At 42.4% G+C, this 19,833-nt stretch overlaps 2 protein-coding genes across 3 annotated transcripts; both read right to left on the bottom strand.

The window, feature by feature from the left end:
- Positions 1 to 1,662: 1,662 nt before the first annotated feature.
- LLPH (LLP homolog, long-term synaptic facilitation factor) lies at positions 1,663 to 5,121 on the bottom strand. Of its 2 annotated transcripts, none has more exons than XM_034770762.1 (3): positions 4,692 to 5,121; positions 4,013 to 4,202; positions 1,663 to 3,152 (listed from the first exon to the last, which is right to left on the bottom strand). In XM_034770762.1, the coding sequence occupies exons 2-3, from the start codon at positions 4,188 to 4,190 to the stop codon at positions 2,989 to 2,991; spliced, it is 342 nt and encodes a 113-aa protein (XP_034626653.1). In that variant the 5' UTR covers positions 4,191 to 4,202; positions 4,692 to 5,121; the 3' UTR covers positions 1,663 to 2,988. The 2 variants fall into 2 exon arrangements, with proteins under 2 accessions (XP_034626653.1, XP_034626643.1); XM_034770752.1 differs by having other exon boundaries at positions 4,010 to 4,202; positions 4,692 to 4,814.
- Positions 5,122 to 6,239: 1,118 nt separating this feature from the next.
- On the bottom strand, positions 6,240 to 17,005 carry TMBIM4 (transmembrane BAX inhibitor motif containing 4). The gene is made up of 7 exons (XM_034770776.1): positions 16,799 to 17,005; positions 15,295 to 15,403; positions 12,975 to 13,080; positions 9,960 to 9,993; positions 9,187 to 9,304; positions 8,638 to 8,683; positions 6,240 to 7,082 (listed from the first exon to the last, which is right to left on the bottom strand). Exons 1-7 carry the CDS (start codon positions 16,896 to 16,898, stop codon positions 6,876 to 6,878), a joined length of 720 nt encoding a protein of 239 aa, XP_034626667.1. The 5' UTR covers positions 16,899 to 17,005; the 3' UTR covers positions 6,240 to 6,875.
- Between the last annotated feature and the right edge of the window lie 2,828 nt (positions 17,006 to 19,833).

Here is a 19,833-nt window from a genome sequence, read left to right on the forward strand (position 1 = left end):
CCCACTTCTGGTCCTGTCAGAGCAGGAAAGAAACTGACAAAGCACTTTATAAAACCTAGTGCAGTTGGCAATCATTGATTCCTCTCCCACAAGTACGGTATGTATATTGGAGCTTGAAATTACCCTGATTTTGGTATCTACTTTCTTTTTTGCTGAAGAGCAAACAAACATGACACAACTCTAGGCTCCATCTGCTGGTCCTAGAAACAGCCAAATTCGGTCTTCAATTACACTTGAGAAACCCTAAAACCTCAACAGGGGCGAACACATACAGGACAGAATGTGGGCCACTGAACGAAAATAGTAAAGAAATACAAAGTGACTTATTTCTTTTAATTTCTCAGTAAACAGGTAATTCTCTTGTTTAAAAAAAGTTACGGGATATTCTCTTCCTTATTGGCCATTTAAAGATAGTTCAAATCTAAAGGACATTCCATATTTAATATTCAAATAGTTTAATTAAATGTATTTTCTGTTTTGCAGTATGACAGCTATAATGAAATCAGCAGATGGATATTTTCAAAGTACAAACGCCAAATATATATTAACTGTACAATATTGGGTAAGTTTATACCTTAATCTACTTATGTAACCAGATCAAATTTGAAGTCTTATTATAGGAAAGACACACAAATTCACAATATTCAAATAGATTTTATGCATACATTTCCCCAGTTGTCTCTTAGTAACTTATATGCACTTACTGTTCTGACCTGTGGGACCTTTTCACCTGATTTCACTTGAGAACTGAAAGGGAAAAGAAATCCCTCCTCCCACAACTCATTAATAAAAAAAAAAAAAATTCTCTTGGAACCTGGAAAAATTTCTTATGTAATAATAGGGCTGCCAAAAGGGGGGAGCAAGTGGGGCAATTTGCCCCAGGTCCTGGGCCCCACAGGGGCCCCCCACGAGTATGTTGGAGGCTCCCCCCACCTCCGTCTTCCCCCATCGTCTCAAGTGGTAAGGGGGCGGGGCTGCGAGCTGCAGCCACAGGAGCTCAGGCCCCGCTGGAAACATCACGCCGCTGCAGCGCTGGACAAGGCGCGCTGAGGCTCCGGGAGAGTGGGTAAGCGGCATGGTAAAGGGCAGGAGCCGGGCACCCCCCCAACCCCATCCCCCACAGCCCTGACGCCCAGCTCCGAGCCCAGCCCCTCTGAGCCGGGCACCCCCCGTTGCCCTGACCCCCAGCTCTGAGCCCAGCACCTCTGAGCCGGGCACCCCCCCGAGCCCATCCCCCACACAGCCCTGACCCTCAGCTCTGAGCCCAGCCCCTCTGAGCCAGACACCCCCCTGACCCCATTCCCCCCCACAGCCCTGACCCCCAGTTCCAAGCCCAGCCCCTCTGAGCCAGACACTCCCCCTGACTCCATCTCCCCACAGCCCTGAGTCCAGTCCCTGTGAGCCGGGCACCCCCTAACCCAGAGCCCAGCTCCCCACCCAGCCCTGGGCAACAGCAGCACCACCCCCAGGCAGCGACAGCCCATTGGCACTAACCATCACCATGACCCAGCAACAGCCCATTATGTAATTGCAAATGTATACATCCCATTAAAGCATTTAATGTTTTTAATAATGTATTTAGTGTTTTTTCAAATTATTACAAATTAATTTTTGAATGTATTTCACTAGTTATTTTTTACATTTCCAAATACATGTTACTATAGTATTGCAACTTTTTTTAATGGATGGGACCCCCAAAATTGCTTTGCCCCAAGCCCCCTGAATCCTCTGGGCGGCCCAGTGTAACAACAACACCAAGCTGACCAACATTTGTTTGTTTTTAATATAGTCCCTTAAACTGGTATCTTTTTATTCTAAAAAGCATAAATCTTATTTCCTTTGTGTTGCAGTTACCACCTATTACACATACCGCCATGTAACCATTGGGCAATCAGAATACTTAGGTCCCAGTTCTGGAATACACTTTACATGGGTGGGGATCTGTGGGTAAAAGATCCTTAAGTGGGCAACATATTGCATGAGTGGGATCTTAATTATATTCATTTTTGAAACAAGAGCCTTTCTTGTAAAGATATAGGGTAACATGCTCATATCTGTCATTATGTACTATTGTTGATTAATATGCAACGGGTAACTGGATGCAGTTAAATAGCATTTGCTATGTAATCACATGATACTTGGGATCTTGTGTCTACTCCGTAAAGTAGGATACATGAATACCAAATTAAGGAGATAGTTGTCTACTTTAAAAAAAAAAAAATCACACGTGTATTGCCAACATGTTTATTTACCTATATTACAACTGTTCAGAAAAATGTTTAAAGTATAGTTTATATTTATTTTATTTTTATTTATGCCTTTGCATTCTTTCAGATGGACAATGAAAATCCATTAAGTCTATTTTACTTTCAGTTTCTCAGTAGGATAATGTTTGGGTTGCAAACAGAAGGTTTCTTTGTTTAAAAATAACCATTTCTATTTGAGTTTTTAAAAATAATTAATAGCAACATTTTTATTGGTCTTGGGTTTTCAATGTTTCAATTTGAACCAAATTTCAGTTTATAATGTCTATATAAAGTCACACAATATGTTTTCATAATTTAATACTTCAATATTAAAACAAACATATCAGAACTCAAAAAAAAAAAAAGCTCTACGGGAAAATTAGAGGGACACTGTCAATTTACAGAACATGTTTCTGTTAAAATATTTTACCTCCTACGGTGCATAGGTGGTTCCATGGTTTCTACAGTTGTTCCTGTGTTCAAGACCAACACAGCAACAAGTGAGAAAAATATTTAAAAATGCATAACCACAAATATTGGTCAGAGGACTCAAAGGCAGGTGAAACACTTAATTTAAAAGAAAATGAGTTAACTAGATATAAAATTGATGTCCCTTTCATCAATTTCTGATCTAATAGAGTCTCCAGACTTAATGATAATTTACACTTGGTAGCTGGACCCAGCCTGAGGTGGCCTCCGTTTTCTACATAGTCTCTTTCCCATCCTTCAAACTTCTTCGAAGCTACCATGCTAATCCCTTGGCCACCTTGGATTTGTTTTTTCCTTTAGCCCGTTTTGCCTTAAGCTTCTTCCTCTGTCTGGGATTCATCCATACTGGGTACTGTCCATGTTGGTCTAAAAGATTCTTTTTGTTTCTTTTAATCTGTGTGTCCATCTTCACTTCGTCTGAAAAAAGAAAGCATTTACAAAAGTCAATAAAAACATCTGAATCAGCTTCATACAGGATACTTAGAAGCACTAGATTTACAAACAGTAACCGAAATAATCTCTCTCCAAACATGCCACAATTTTTTTAGTCTCGGTATTGACAGTATCAGGAGTTTCCATAAGAGATTTGTTTGTGCCTCCAAAAAAATGCAACACAGGGTGATCCCTTCTAAATAATGCGGTTTGCCACGGCAAAGGAGCGGGTCTGGAGTGTGCATTTGGTCAGATGCTCTTCCCCAAGCCAAGTATCTGTTGCTGAGAGCAGGCGATAGTTGCTCGATGTGGGAGGGCGTGTGCAAACCCATGGAACTTAGGAGCAGGAGCTGGTAATGGAGTCTGTTGTTAGGAGAGAGGAACAACATGGACTATGCTATTACAGTTAAGAGCTACTATTGATTATAGATATTGTCTTTTCTCTAGTGTTGATGGGTGAAATGAAGGGTCACTAGTACCAACTAGAATGAAAAACAAGTTTTAAAACAAGTTTTAAAAAAAGCAATTCCCCTCCCCACCCCCCTTGCTACTCCATTCCAGGCTTGAAAACCAGAAAGGTGGTTGTGGGGAGGGGCATGAGGGAGGAAGTGTTTGCAGGGAATCCACGAAATAAAGGCCAATGGGAGGGTGGCACACACAGGGAGTTAGTGGGAGGAATGGAGGGATGCAAGTAGCCCCATGGGTGTGCTCTGAGCTCAGCCAACAGAATCCATGAAGTGTCTGACCCACCGCATAGATTCACAGCTGTATGTTTCAGAACCTAGGTTGTTTCTTCCTCTGGAGACCAATAAATAGCGCTGCAAAATTAAAATCAAACTCACCACCTTGATCTTTGACTTTCTCGGGGGTGACGACTGTTGCTATTTCTTTAACCTCCTCCATTACAATATCAGCATTTGCTTTCAGAATGTTTTTTAATCGGCTGAGTTCCTTCGGCGCATTCTTCTTCCTTTTCTCAGCTCGCATCTTTCTCTTCCATTTACTCCTTAAACTCTTGGCCATTTTTCGTTTTAGCTGAGATGAGGGAGAGGTGCCCAAAAAACAACAAACTTAGCTTCCAAAATTGGACACTTCACATTTAAACCAACCACTTCCCCTCGCCCCCCAACAAACCCCGGACCCCGAGTGGGCGCGGAGAAGCCCGGCCCCTAGCCCTGTGCTGAGATGTGGGTGGGCTCCAAGCAGCCCCACTCACTCGCTGGACACAGCCGTGAACTGGCCCCGCCCCCGAGCCGCGTGTAGCCCACGTGCCCCGGGTTTCCCAGGTAAGAGCGGGCGCGGCCCGTGGGCTGGAGCGCGGCTCGAGCGGGGGGAGTCGCTACAGGGGAAAGGTCTCCGCCCAGACCCGCCCCGCGACACACTCACAGGCGGCCGCGCATACCCCTCCCCCCGTTCGGGAAGGCCCCGGCGGAGCACGCCACCGCCGGGCTCGGACGCTTCACTGGGCAGGGGCCGCACGTAGGCACCTCCCGGCCGGGGCCGCGCGCTCCATAATCCACTCACCGAGAGTCGCACGGAGCCGGCTCCCCCACGCGCCCAACTGCCAGTTGCTCAACAGCACTTGCCTTCCGGTGTCTGTGCGGCCGCGTGCGCAGCCCTGCGGGGCGGGGTACTGGTGGAACCCGTGCACGTATAGAGCCACATTCAGGGGGCGGGGCTTGTGAGCTGCTGAGTTAACCTGTTCAGAGCGGGGGCGGCTGTAGCAAACGTCTCCTGAAAAAGGGAGTGCGCGTGGGTCCAGGCACGTGGCGACCAGCGCGAAGCTGGGGTCCCTAGCTGGCACGGGATCAATCTTGGCTGGGCCATGGCTCCTCTCTGCAGTCAGTCTCCCAGGGAGCTGCTGTGCAGCAACAGCAGCCCTGCGGCCAGACCCCTGCTGGTCTTGGAGCGGAACAGCTACAGAAACTGAGGCATTACCCAGTATTCTAGTCTCCAGAGCAGGGGTTCTCAAACTGGGGATTGGGACCTCTCAGGGGGTTGCGAGCTTATTACATGAGGGGTCATGAGCTGTCAACCGCCACCTCAAACTCCGCTTTGCTGCCAGTATTTATAATGGTGTTAAATATGTAAAAAGTGTTTTTAATTTATAAGGGGGGGGTCACACTCAGAGGTTGCTACGTGAAAGGGGTCACCAGTAAAAAAGTGTGAGAGCCACTGCTCTAGAGTCTAGACAGTGGGTCACTGTTTGCAAGGCACTGCTGCTTTGCCCAGGAGTACAGAGACAGATCTGAGCTGTTGAATTAGACACTAGTTTACTTAGAGGAAAATGCTTTATCTAGTAAAAAGCCCCCTGACGCAGGGTGAAAATACCTAGGAGAACTTGGTCCTTCAACAGTTAATAAACGTACACATTAGCTATACTGGAGGATGGCTAAGTTAGTCTTCCTGGCTTTTGTTTCACGATTGATCATATTCTGATACTAAATAATGTGTTCAACACATCCAACATTTTATTTGCTGATAAAACCCGAGGAAAATAAGGTACTATTTTCTAGATAAAACTAACAGTAAACACACACAATGTAAATAACCCCAAAGACTGAGACATCTGACCTTGTTACTAAACATTTAAAATTTTATTATATTTCTTAATACAGCTCAAATATAAGAGCAAGTAGAACATTAATTTACAGTCCTCCTTGACCAACATCTCAGCCAGCCAAATGCATACCTGGTCTTAAACTATCCCAGTTCTTTATTGCTAAAAACAACTTTCACTTTGCCTCCCCTTACTGGCATTCCAAAATTTCACCAGCCTGGAAAAGAGAACCCACATTTCAACAGTACCCAGGTCTCCCAAGTTACAAGTACTGCTGCTAAGCAATGGTTTACATTTTTAGTTCTCTCAGATATGTGATTTTTGGAGCTCTCCAATTCATACAGCTAGATGAACAGATTTTAGGATTACGATTTTCCAATCTTAATGCATGCAAACATTTATAATTCAATGGTGAGTCAACATTTTTATACGCGCAAAACCACATTCCATCTTTCAATGATATTTATGTTAATCAACAGCTGAAAGATAGGCAATAAATAATTGAGCAATCTAACTCTCTATATTGTTCTGTTTATACTTGACCTTGGTAATAAAATAATCTCATAGCTCTAAACCAGAGTAGATTAAAATATTTTAAAGGAAGTGTAGTTATGTTTTACTAGTTAATAATTCCAAGGCTTTCAAATCAAGAGCCCACTAATATACATTTTTAGAATGACAAAATTTTAGCTTATGTAAAATATCACTATACACTAACAAAATGAAGAGGCTTGATTTTATACTATCCAGACAGACTTATGATTCCAAAGGAACCATCCAGAACAATTATAGGATAGCAGAAATAAAATGATGGGATTTTCTGACTGTTCATGTTAGGGCTATCAGAAGTTGACAAGCATTTTCATCAAAAGCTACCTTGGTCACAAATAAAGCCTTTACAAAAGTAACTGAAATGGCTGCAGTGTGCAATTAAAGTAAAATATATATTTTGAGCAGAAACTCAGTTACATAAAACCCTTTCATTTCTAAGAAAAAGATTCAGTAACCATGGAATGGAAAAACAGGAAAATTCAGTCTCAAAATATACTGCAGTTTGTATATAATCAAAACCAACCTTATTTAGACACAACCCTCTATAAACCAAATTTAACTATTTGAGGAGGAGTTTCACTACAGATCGCCTACAATTATTTTTTATTTAATGCTTCTAGTAGGCGCAGCAGGTGCAAGAACAGATTGATGATATCTAAGTAGAGATTAATGGCAGCCAATATATACTCTTCAGGGGACAGTCTGTGCATCAGCAAATGAGTGTCATAGATGATAAATCCGCAGAACAGCAGCGCTCCCGCAGCAGCAAACAACAGCTCTATTGTCTCACTATAGAAAAACAGCTATAACCAAATGATAACGTGAGAAGGGAAAACATTTGTAAGTTCAAATTTCTTATACAAAGGCACTTTAGTATGAAAACAAAATTACAACTAGACAATTGTAAATATTTTGCCCTTGTACAGGAATATACATATTGCTAAAAGCCAGTAGTAGAAGAGGAAATTCCAAACTTTTGTTTTCCTCACTCAAATTAACACCCCCACCCTTGAGGTCTTAGGTCAGTGTCGCCATTCTTCTGGGAGATGTGAATTAGATATGATTTACTTCAAAACTCAGTATATTTACACATATACTACTGATTCAGTAAGACTACTCATGGTAGTGAAGTTAAGCATATGCATAAGTATTTGCAGGATAAGGGCCTAAATGAGCTGGGGGGTTGCTACTGGGTGACGCAAAGTACTGCCCAGAGGCTAAGCACACTGCTTTTGCAGTATTCCAAACGCAAGGAGTAAGACAATGACAAACTGAACATGTATTTTCTGCAAAAAAGTGCAGGCTGTATGCTAGAGCCAGCTTATCAAAAACCAGACAAATTCCTACCAGGCCTTCAATGTTATCTATCCCAGGGGTTCTCAAACTTCCATTGCACCACAACCCCCTTCTGACAACAAAGTTACTACATGACCCCAGGAGGAGGACGAAGACTGAGCCCCGCCACCCTCTGGGTGGGGGTAGAGTTTGGGCTTCTGCCCTGGGTCCCAGCAAGTCTAATGCTGTCCCTGGTGACCCCGTTAAAATGGGATCCCAACCCACTTTGGGGTCCCGACCCCCAGTTTGAGAACAGCTGGTCTATCCCTATCATTCCAAATTTGTGTCATTAGAAGCAATGCCTCAGAGGAAGCTCTACTTTCAGGACAGTAATAGTGAAGGACAATGAAGAGAAAAAAAAAAAAGTGGCCATTCTGCCTGCATCCCGTCAACCCAGAAATATAGTTTGATTAAGTTCTTTCCCAATCAAACATACTCCCAATTTTACAGTGCCAAAAAAAAAAAAAAAAAAAAACAGCATCCTACTGAAGTCAATTTGAAAAATGTGGTCAAAAGGTTACAACATAACCTGTGCCAATAACGTTCATAGATTGCATCAGCAAATACCCACCGCTTTTAATCTTACAATATAAATGAAAGATTTCTACAAAATGGTGACTGAGCAGTACATTTTAAGTTTAATTACAGATAATTCATCACTATATTAACTTGTAGTCAATTCCCTTTAGAGTTAGCCAATTGGAGACACATACATGATACATTGGCTTATTATAGATCAAGGATAAAATTATCAACAGGACCCAAGTGGCTTAGGAGCCCAGGTCTTATTGAAAGTCAAAGTGTATTGAAAATCAGACTGATGATCCTAAGTCACTTTGGTGCTTTTGATAATTCTATTCCAAGACTTGTATAGATTTTACTCTCTGAGTTCTCAAGCATGTCCTATTCTAACAATTGTACTCTTTTAAAAATTATATATATATAATTAGGTGCTAAGTATTTTGTTTTAGTTACTAATTATGTCAAACAATCACTTCTAGCCCTGAACACAATATATCTTACCCTCAGGAGACTGGAGAGGATGAAAATCCACAAGCAAGCAAACAGCCTGGAAAAAAAAGACATTTGTGTGTTAGCTATATTACTATTATTTCAAAATTTTCTTCAAATTTTTCCATCCCACAGAAAAACACCTTGAATAGTCTAACATTTATTCGCATATATATGTGAATACACACAAACACCCCTTCACACCCACCCACCTCTAAGATGCCAACCCTAACATTAAATCTCTCTGTTGCAGGTAGCAATGAAAACTGCTGTTGATGATTTGCTATTTGAAAGTTCCCTAATATTTCAGTGGAAAATACAAATAAATAGTTTGCTAGTGTAATACTAAGATTATAGTTTTAAAATTGTTAACATAAATAACAAAACTGCAAAATACACTATTTGCCAAAGGAGGGGCCTATATAAAAACAAAAATTAAAACTCAGAACACCCATAAGATTCCCTTAAATCAATTACACAACTCAGCTTTCTGTAGACCTGACTTTTATTCCTGTATCTGTAATACTTGTGCTTTTAAGATAGTCTAATAAGGGAACCTACCCTGCTCCAAATTTGCTGAAATCTCTCTTGGACTGCAAAGTATACACAGTCAACCCAAGAAACACAGCAGTAGTCAGAATAAAAGCTTGTAAGACAACTGATACATCATAGAAAGTCACTGTAAACAGAAAAAAGTAAATTATCATTTAAAAAATAGTACACTATGCATATAATAGAACAAGATTTTTGATTTAATAAATGCTTAAACATCATGATGAGTGTTTTATATTTATAGACTGTCAATGTGAGAGCTGGTTAGATTTGACCTAACAATCTTGAGACTCATACGTACAATACGCATGTAACATATGCTTCTACGTTTGCTGGTTCTTAACATTTCTGGTATAGGGTTAGCTTTCTTAAATGGGCATGTCAAATCTTTTGTACCTGTGCTAAAAAACATTGTCAGACTTGTGCAAGGAAAGCCCGATCCAAGAGCAGAGAGGGAAGAGAGAGTACTAATCCCATTCCTGCAATGGGAAAGTGGCATCTTTTCTTCTGCTCTTTAACAGTCAAGTCATAGGGGTACAAAGCAAATGTAGAACTTCTATTTTTTCTATTTAACAGGAAGAAAGAATGACAATCTGATTTCCTCCCGCTGCTCCCGTGACTTTGCTACACGTGTTGAAATCGTGTGCAAATCCAAAATAAGAGCTCCATCACCAGCCAGGCCACATTTGGCAGTTTTAATCAGCAATGGGTGCAACGTGTCCGATTCCTTTCCCTATTTCTGTCTGAAATCAACAGGCAGTATTAGAATGACTAACGTTTACCTGTAATAGCAACAGTCAACGCTTCCAAAAGGGTCTATGAGAAGAAATAGAAAAAAAAAGCATAAACTAAAGATATTCGTATGAAAACACTGTACACATTCGCCAGTTTGTAGTTTAAGTATTTTGCTACATAATCTTTTACTATATGTAGAATGTACCGTGTGCTATAGAAACATGTTAGTTTGTTAAAAAACTTTCAGTTTTAAAAAATAAAACTCTCAGTAAGACAAAAAATGGAAAATACAGTATGTCTTGCTATCCAGTAGAGAGCATAATTGTTAGGCTGTAAAATAAAAATTACATGTATCTCCTTCTCCAGTTATGCTACATGACAATTTTAAGTAATGTGCCTAACAAATTTCCCTTAAATAACAATAAAAAGGTAGGTAGGTTTATCAGAACTGTTATTATAACTGAACTGTTTTCAGTTTCTCTGTCTGTATATTTTTCAGTATTAAAATACTTTCTTAGAGGGAATTTTAGGACTATGAGGTGGAAGTATGTACTTGTGTCCTTAACTTCTTTCCCTTGACCAATTAGCTTGAAATAAAAATCCACTACTGTTGTATTGGCACAAGACTGAAACAAAACTTGGAATTTTCCTTCGTTTTAATATTCATTAAAGAAACATGAGGGGGAAAAACAGTTTTCGGAACAGTACCTTGGCTGTTTTTATCCTGTTTACTCTTGGGAGAATTCTGTGGTACTGCATGCCTGCAGAAAATGCCCCCCCCCCCCCATTCCTTTGCATCCCTGCAGAAAATGACAGGGAAGCAAAGGGAAGCCAAGGGCGGGGGTGTGGGGATGACCATGGGCGCAGTTTTGGGGGGGGGGCATTGCTCCCCCCAAACAGAGGTGAGGTATCGGTGGCACTCCCCCCCTCCCAATTTCTGCAAGCGCAGAGCTGTCCAGCTGAAGGAGGCTGTGCCTGGGCTCCAATGATTCTGCAGCTGAATGCTGCCTCCTGGGTCCTAGTGCCAGTCATGCAATCCTATGTGCTGGGAGCCTTCCTGTTTTCTATGCAACAGTGAGTGTCCACAGTGGGGCTGGGTAAGTGGCGGGTGGGGGAAATGAGGGAAGGAGGCGGGGGGGAGGGGAAGAGGCAGTGTGGAAGGAAGGAGGGGTGGAACAGGGCAGGGGGAGGAGGATGGAGGAGTAGCAGTGGGGGAGGAAGAGATGGGGAAGAAAAGAGGAAAGGGGAATCGTGCGGGGAAGCAGGAGCCCAGCATGCGGCATCCTCTCAGCAGCAACTGGGGCTCCCCCATTAAGCAGGCCCATTGAACCCTCACCTCGACGAGCCCCAGCCCCCTACACCTGAACTCCCTGATGAGCCCCCCACCAGATCCCCACCGCACTGAGCCCCAACCAGCTGCACTTGGACCCCACCCAGCCCCACTTCCTCAGCACCCAGACCCCCCCTCCCCCGCCAAACCCCATCTCCCCAAACCCAGGCTCCCTCTCCCCCCGCTGAGCCCCAACCACCTTCACCTGGATCCCCTGCAGAATCCCATTGCCCCTGCACCTGGAACCCCCCCCAACGAGCCCTGTGCATCCAGATCTGCCAGTGAGCCACCCGCACCCAGACTGCCGCACACAGAAACCTCTCACCCCACACCTGGATCCCGCCCCCACTAAGGCCCTCCACACTTGGATCCTGCTGGGCTGAGCCTGCCTACCCACACCTGGTATTTCTGGGGCCAGCCCAGCCCCTTGCCACTGCATCAGGGTCGGGTGCAGCCTCACTGCCAAGTCCATGTACTGGAGGAGGTGGGGTCTTCGGGGTGATTCCCACCTCAGTGCAGCCAGTGACCTGTGCTCCCCACTGCCATGCTGGAGCCACATTTATTTACTGACCAATAAAATTTGCAGAATTTTAAAATATTGCTTGCATAATTTTTAATTTTTTGGCACAGAATTTCCTCGGGAATACCTGTTCTGAGCCCTCACTTTCTTTAAATCTATTATGTCCCAAACTTACAGTTTTGTCCTATCCTTTTTGCAGTGTGTAATGTTTAAACTGTTGAGGAAAACTATTGGAATGCAACATTCCATACTGTACTTGGATGCAACTTTGACGAAAACTATTTTAAACAACTGGAATAAACCCTGAAAGTTTTCTGCATCACAAGTTCAGAAACAGATAAATATAAATCTACATTCCAATTAAGATAACTGATCCCCTGCATGGTTTTTGGAGAAAACATCTTTGTGTCTTATAAGACAGGAGAACCTGGTAGCTATCTTCAGATTTGAAGAATACAATTTACTCCACTTCTTCCAAGATGTCAAAGCCAGAGGAATGCTAGTGGTGCAACCAACGCGCCTCTTTTTGGCAGACTGAACTGTCCCATTACTTGGGACAAGAATTCCTTAGGCTGTCAGAGGGTGACTGTGATAACTACAAAATTCTACATTGGGCTGACTGGTAGTTATATACTCTCATGCATGGGAATAAAAATTTGAGATTAGCTCATTCATATGTTCTTTGGATTGGAAAGATGCTCAAAACTCTTAATATCAAGAAGGAGAAAATAGATTTTAATCTTCTACAGTAGAAGCCACTACTGGTTCCTATCAGCAACTGTGCTTGATCTCTGTTATCAACTATTTAACGGTTTAGTACGTATGGTAACATAGAAATTTCCTTGAGTCCCATGTTTCCTATTCAGCATCTTATAGCCAAAAAAGGCCTTAAAGTCAAGGGAGATATTAAAAAAGAAAGAAAACAAAACAAAAAAAAAAGAAACGAAAACTTTGCTGAAGCCTATTTAAAGCCCCAAGACAATGTATTCTTTCCATAAGGAAGCTTGCAGAAGACTGAATGGAGGATATCAGGGAACAAGGTGTGGCCGAAGCATACAAAAATTCAAACTGGCTAAGAATTTTATACTATACTTCGCAAAAAGGTACAATGAAATAAATTAGCAACCACTGGTTTGTTTTAAAAAGCTGTTTGCAATTAACATTTTCATTAAGCATTACTCTTGTAAAGAATGAAGTTATAAGGATACTTACAAATCCGAAGAGTAGGTATAAATTAACAGGATGCTGATGTCTATACAGGGTTAGTGCTAAAATCATAACCAAAGATCCAAGCACAGATACCAAAAGCAAAGCAGGGCTGTAAAGTTTGACACAGGAAAGTCAGAGTTAAATAAAAGTAGTAACACTACTTCTCAGGTTTTCTTAAGAAGCTAATACTTACAACATATGTCTACAGTAACACTAAATTGAGGGGCGTGAGAGTTCCTTATACCAAAAGATACAGGCTGTTCAGAGATCTATTAGCTGGATCTAAAACAGTGATCTATTATGCTTGTGTTTGGACAGGAAAAAATAAGCCTATTACATATGCAAAATGTAAGAAGATATTGTTGTTAACTGTAAATAAAAAAAATCCATAATACTTCTACACATGGGTTCTGATTGTGCAAACACATACGAGTAATTTTATGCTCTAATCACACAGAATTCAACATAAACATTAACTAGTAATTCGCTGCTGAAATGAAATGCATAAAGTAGTTCCCCAAGCAAAACATAAAAAGTTTCTGAATTAGATGGGGGGTTTCCAGCTATGACCATGTCTACACTACAGAGCTTATAGCACTGTAGCGCTGCTAGTGCAGATGCTCTAAGCTGATGAAAGAGAGCTCTCCTGCCGACACAGCACTATCTACACCTGCGCTTAGGTCAGTATAACTTATGTCGCTCAGGAGTGTGTTGCTCATTCACACCCCTGAACAACAGAAGTTATACCGACCTAAGCTGTAGTGTAGACATGGTTTATAAATATAATCAAGTAAATATTTTATACACAACAGAGGGTCCTGTGGCACCTTTAAGACTAACAGAAGTATTGGAGCATAAGCTTTCGTGGGTGAATGCCCACTTCATCAGACTTCTCAGGAAATCAGTGGTGTCACGGAGATAGCTGGGAGTGCTGGTGGCGTAGGGTCTGAGTAGGGAGTCCACATATCCAGACAGTCCTTCAATGGGAGTGCCAATGCCCGAGATGATGGGGCATCCAGGATTTCCAGGCTTGTGGATCTTGGGTAGTAGATAGAATAACCCCGGTCGGGGCTCTAAGGGTATGTTGATTTGTTCCTGTGTTAGTGTAGGGAGTGTCCTGAGTAGATGGTGCAGTTTCTTAGTGTATTCCTCAGTGGGATCTGAGGAAAGTGGCTTGTAGAATTTGGTATTGGAGAGTAGTCTGGCAGCCTCCTTCCGGTAGTCAGACCTGTTCATGATGACAACAGCACCTCCTTTGTCAGCCTCTTTGATGATAATGTCAGGGTGTGGATGGCATTGCGTTCTGCACGACTTAGGTTATGAGGCAAGCGACGTTGTTTTTCCACAATTTCTGCCTGTGCACGTTGGCGGAAGCATTCTATGTATAGGTCCAGACGGTCATTTCGACCCTCAGGAGGAGTCCATGTGCAGTAGTTCTTCCTGTCTGATGAAGTGGGCATTCACCCACGAAAGCTTATGCTCCAATACTTCTGTTAGTCTTAAAGGTGCCACAGGACCCTCTGTTGCTTTTTTACAGATTCAGAATAACACAGCTACCCCTCTGATATTTTATACGGTATCTATTATATAGCATTTTGTGATGCTGTTTTATTGAAATTGGAGAGAAAAGAAAAGTTAAGGCAAAATTACAAGAGCGTATGTGGCACAGTGCCTGAGAGGGAAAGTTCTAGATAGAATCATACAGATGGAAAAACAACTCAAATAGGATCAGTTGTGGTGAAGGGACACTAGTAGAAACAGTAAGGAACATTGGAGAGCAGTGGATACAATTTCTGAGGCAGAAAGAATCAGGTATGTGAAGAATTTCAGGGTAATTCTCAGTGAGTCAGCAATGGCCAGGAAGCCAGAAACGGTGATTGAGGATGGAGCACGATATGGTCCAGCTTCCTGGGACACAAAAGTGACAGTTTGACTATAGAGCATCCAAATGCTGAGTCAAAAAGCAGGGATTTAGGAAGACCATAAGAAAGAAAACGGCATTAGGTGAGATATGAAATGATTAAGGCATGTATCTCAGCAGAGAGAGGATCAGGATATATAAGAAGATAGGAAAGAGAAATATGGGAAGAAAGTAAACAAGATCTAGTCAAATTCTAAGATTTCTAGAGAGAAATACAATGAAAGAGAATTATAGAACCAAAGACAAAGAAGGTGTTTTACTCAGAATATATCTGGGAGATGTAAAAATATTAATATCATTAAATATCCTTTCTCCCTTCCCTCCCACAAATTCCGAAGTGACCATTGCACTAGCTACATTTTACTTTTTGAAAAGATTTCCCATTTCATTTAAGAACTTTACCTTTCATGCACAAACGTCTGAACTGGAGTAGAGTAGAGAAAAATCGCAGACGTCACTGTGGTCAAAAGAACTTGAATTGAAAGAATACTGTAGACTTTTCGTAGAAAAGCTGGGATAAAGAAACAAAAATGACATGACACCTTTGAATACTCATTGCTGAATCACATTTTAAGACTTAAAATAGACAGCAAATTCAATCTGAGTTTGCAATGTGACATGGAAGCAACAGAAACTGATATAATTATTGAACTGCATAAAAACATGTCACAGAACAAAGCAGTAACAGTCCTTTCACCATACAGCTCTGATGCACCTGCACAGTATGTGGAGATATAACTAGGTGCAACGGGAAAGAAAGAAAATTTAGGCTATTAGATGATAAAACAGTCTCCCAAGATGGTAAAAGACCCTTACTTGGGATACTACATAAAAAAAGACCGCTGAAAAATCCTGTATTGGCAGACACACAGTCCCAAATGATTTAAGTGTATTGAATATGTTTATAAACAGACCCACACATTTAGAGCAAAAAAAGTCTCTTCACCTTGTCACCATCTGAATTCTTAAGATCAAGAAAAAATATCTGTTTTTCTACACCTATAGTAGCTATTTTCCCTTCATTCAAAACCTCCAGTCTCCCTAACTTTTTTAAAAGTTATTCTAGTTCTAGAAGCCAAATTTGACATTTATGTTTCGTCCATAGCAATGCTTGAAGTTCAAACTGAATACTAGAGACTAAATCACCTAGTGAGAAAAAAAGTCAAATCTGAATAGAAGAGTTCACAGCCTCTTTCCTGTGTTCTGATAAGAGACAGTACCTCAAGTAAAGAGGGTGAAATTCACCCTTGTGCAGAATGCCAGTGCAAGGCCTGTGTCCTGCTTAAACTGGATGTAAGTGGTGCACTGACTTTCCGCTGATTCTGCATAAAGATAAATTATATCCAGAAAGTTAAGAGAGTAACATATCAATTAAAGCTATAACCATCAAGTGATGGATTAAGCAGATGGGACAGCAGGAAATTCCTCTTACATGAATCTTAGAATTATCTTTGAATCCACTTTTGATAATAAAACAGGTTGACCTTCCCCTGGACTGTACTCATCCTGGGTAAGTGCTTGGTGAATTACCCTAGATTGGGTACTAGGAGAAAGAATAGCCACCCGGTGTTTTTAGACCTACTGAAGGGAGCTGGGTTACAATGTCTGCCCCTCGGATTGCAGCACTCGGAGCGTACGCAGGAAAAAACAGAAAGTGAAACACTGGCAAAGCCAAGCAGACTAGGGCCGGTCCGCCCCAGCTGAGAGCGAAAGCAGCAGCCGGGGGTTGTGGGGCAGCGAACCCAGAGTGTCACCGCCTTGGCTACCGGGGGACCGCGGGGTAAAGGCCCCGCGGGGGAGGGGAGGGGAGGGCAGGGGGGAGTCCAAGCTAAAGGGGGCCCCGGCAGGCCCCGCAGGGGGAGCCCCACGCGCTAACGGGGGGCTCCGGCCCGAGTCCGGGTCTCACCCATGCGGATGTGGACACTGGCCGAGGCCACGTTGCTGCCGTAGTTGAAGTCATCCTCGATGGAGGACCGGGGGTACCGCGGATCCGCCGCCGCCTCCATCGCCACCGTCACCAGGCCGGGCGCCTCCGTCCGTCCGACTGTGGCTGCAGCAAAGCAACCGACGTTCGCTCCGCGGGCTTCCGGGTGAGACAATCAAACTCCGAGACACCGAGCCAGCCACAGAACCGCCGAGAGCATCGATCGCGGGGCATCCTGGCTCCCTGCGGAGCGCGCCTGCCAGGGATGAAGGCGGAGCGAGCGGCTCCTGGCGGGGCAGGCGGGTCTGGGACGTCAGCGCCCGGGCAACCCGCGGGCGCCCCGAAGGAGAACGACACCCACGTTGCTCCCGTCGCTGCGAATACTAGTTCTTGCCTCCGTGGCTGCGGGCAGCGCCCGACCGCACGTTGGCGGTTCCCGTTTAGCCGGGCGGGGTATTTCCTCCACACTAATTTAACCCTAAAATCCTTTATTAAATCTAGAGCCAAATGGTGTTTATACAGTTGCGCTAAGCCTGCCCCAAAAGCCTAACTAACAGGCAGGCTACTACACCCAAACGGTAACAAAACATTTATAAGCATTTGATCAAGATATTTACAGGGATGCTTAGACCCATATCAGTCCGCGCCAACATGGTCAGGCAGGTATTAGCAATGAACCCTTTAAAAGTTTACTTTTTTATACCCTTGAACAAACAAGCAAAGCCATTGCCAGTCACTGACTTCAGCTAAAAACTAATTTAAGACAGTTCACCCTTCTTTTGACTCTGAATCCATATAAGATTTTCAACCTCCTTTCTCTCTAAAGCCTTTCTTCCCTATCTCTTCCCCTCCTTACTGACAAACAGTTTTTCCTTTGCACCTGGGTTCACATAGGCCCTAATTTTTTTAAATAACACTGGTATGTGGGGTGGGAAGAGCCATGTGGACTTATTTTAAGACAAATTCTCTTTGTCTTACTTAAAACCATCTGCAGTCAACCCTATATCATCAGTAAGAGGCCTTCTTTTTAAAACTTCCCCTTATTACATTAGTTCTTCTTTGAACCAGACATCCTCCCAATTTCATTCCTTCTGGCCTTATGACTCATTACCTTCAAAAGGGCCGGCTCCAGGCACCAGCCTGGCAAGCAGGTGCTTGGGGCGGCTGCTCCGGAGAGGGGCGGCACGTCCAGGTATTCGGCGGCAATTCGGCAGACGGTCCCTCGCTCCCGCTGGGAGCAAAGGACCTCCCGCCGAATTGCCGCCGCAGATCGCGATCGCGGCTTTTTTTTTTTTTTTTTTTTTGGCTGCTTGGGGCGGCCAAAACCCTGGAGCCGGCCCTGACTTTCAAGGTCTTTCTTGCTAGTTAGGGCCTTTCATTACAACACATATTTCTTTAGCCTAACTTTAATTCTCTAATTATATATTTATTCAATACCTCATCTGGTAATTACACCTCCAGCTGCATTGCAAACCTACCTGTCTGTAGCATCAATGGGAGTTGAGGGTGCTCAGAACCTCCAGGGGTTGCTCAGCACCTGGCAGGGTTAAGCCCTAATTCACCATTTCTATTAAATAAAGTTCCTTTGTGATATAGCAACACTGAATTTGATTTATAATAGATTTTCTTTAGCATGTGGATAAATACGTACCATGAGAATCTACGATGTATTTCACATTAACAGCTGAATATAAAGTGAATATTAAAAAAAAAGGGGTGGGGGTTTATAAATATATGTAGAATTAGTATTTGTAGGAAAAGTTATTCACTATATTGACACAGGTCTGTTCCACTCACTGGGATGGTTTTGTGAGGCTTTAGATTTGTTCTCGTCTCCTGGAAGCCTGTTTTTTCTGTTTTAAAGCCTGAAATGTCTAAGGGGACATGTGAAGGTTGAAAAAGCAGCTTCTCTAAAAGGGTTTGCCTCAAAATTATTATGTGGTAGTACATCACTTTCCTCATTGAGTCAAAGTAAACAACAACTATGTTCTGTAGAAGTTTTCAGAAATTATTAATAGAGGTAAAGGTGGCCTTTGGCTCTAGAATTTGCTCCTGGTGTATACCCCTCTAAGCCTGAGTTGTGCCACTTTAAGGGTACAATATAAAGCAGATCTTTGTTGAGGCTTTCTCCTAATAATGGGATTCATCCTGTAAGATACTTAGTACCCTCAGTTACATTCAGTGGAAATTTAAGGTGTTCAGCATAATTAGTATGCCAAAGATGCTGATATACTGTAGTGTTAGACACCTTAGAAATGCTGTAATAAATACATGTAATACATACAAATTAAATAAAATAATGTTTAAAAATTAGAAACAAATGAAATTGTAAAAAAAAAAAATTAACCCCAGTGGCTTCTAATTGTGTACGTCTCCCATGAGAATCTAAATATACCAATTCTACCATGCTGTGATGAAATGATTCTAAGCAAATTTTTCAGTTATTCAGTTGAGTTGGTTCAAGTTCCTACATGGCACTCTCAGAGGAGAAAATCTTATTTTAAAATTAACATTACTTTCTACTCTGCAAAATTATTATAGTTCTATTAATGTCATTTTGGATTTTTAGACACTGTGGAGCAAAACCATTCAGCTTCATTCCTGGATTCTTTCAGCCTCAGAATTAGTGAGGACTGGACACTTTCACAATTGGAAAGCTAGTCCAAAGTACACTTACAAACATATACATTACATTGTAACTACAAAATTTAATGATGTTCTTATGAGACAGGAAGTGAGCACAAAGAAACTCAAAGACAGATGTGCCATCTGCTGCTCTAATATCCTTGATCGTGATTGTGACAATCCACAAATCAGGGGACGAGAGTTTATCTTCTTTAATACTTAGAACTTCATGAAACAAACAGACTGCTGGTCTGGCCTTTGGCAATCAGATTACCAGGCCAGCCTTTAATTTTTCTAGGATGAAGTACTTCTCTGAATGTCTCCTTTAGCTGTACATACACCTTAGCTTTACTTAATGAGAGTACATTTCTATTCATCTTATGTCCTGTCTA

The sequence above is a fragment of the Trachemys scripta genome, chromosome 1, assembly GCF_013100865.1.
Source record: "Trachemys scripta elegans isolate TJP31775 chromosome 1, CAS_Tse_1.0, whole genome shotgun sequence".
Lineage (NCBI taxonomy): Eukaryota > Metazoa > Chordata > Testudines > Emydidae > Trachemys > Trachemys scripta.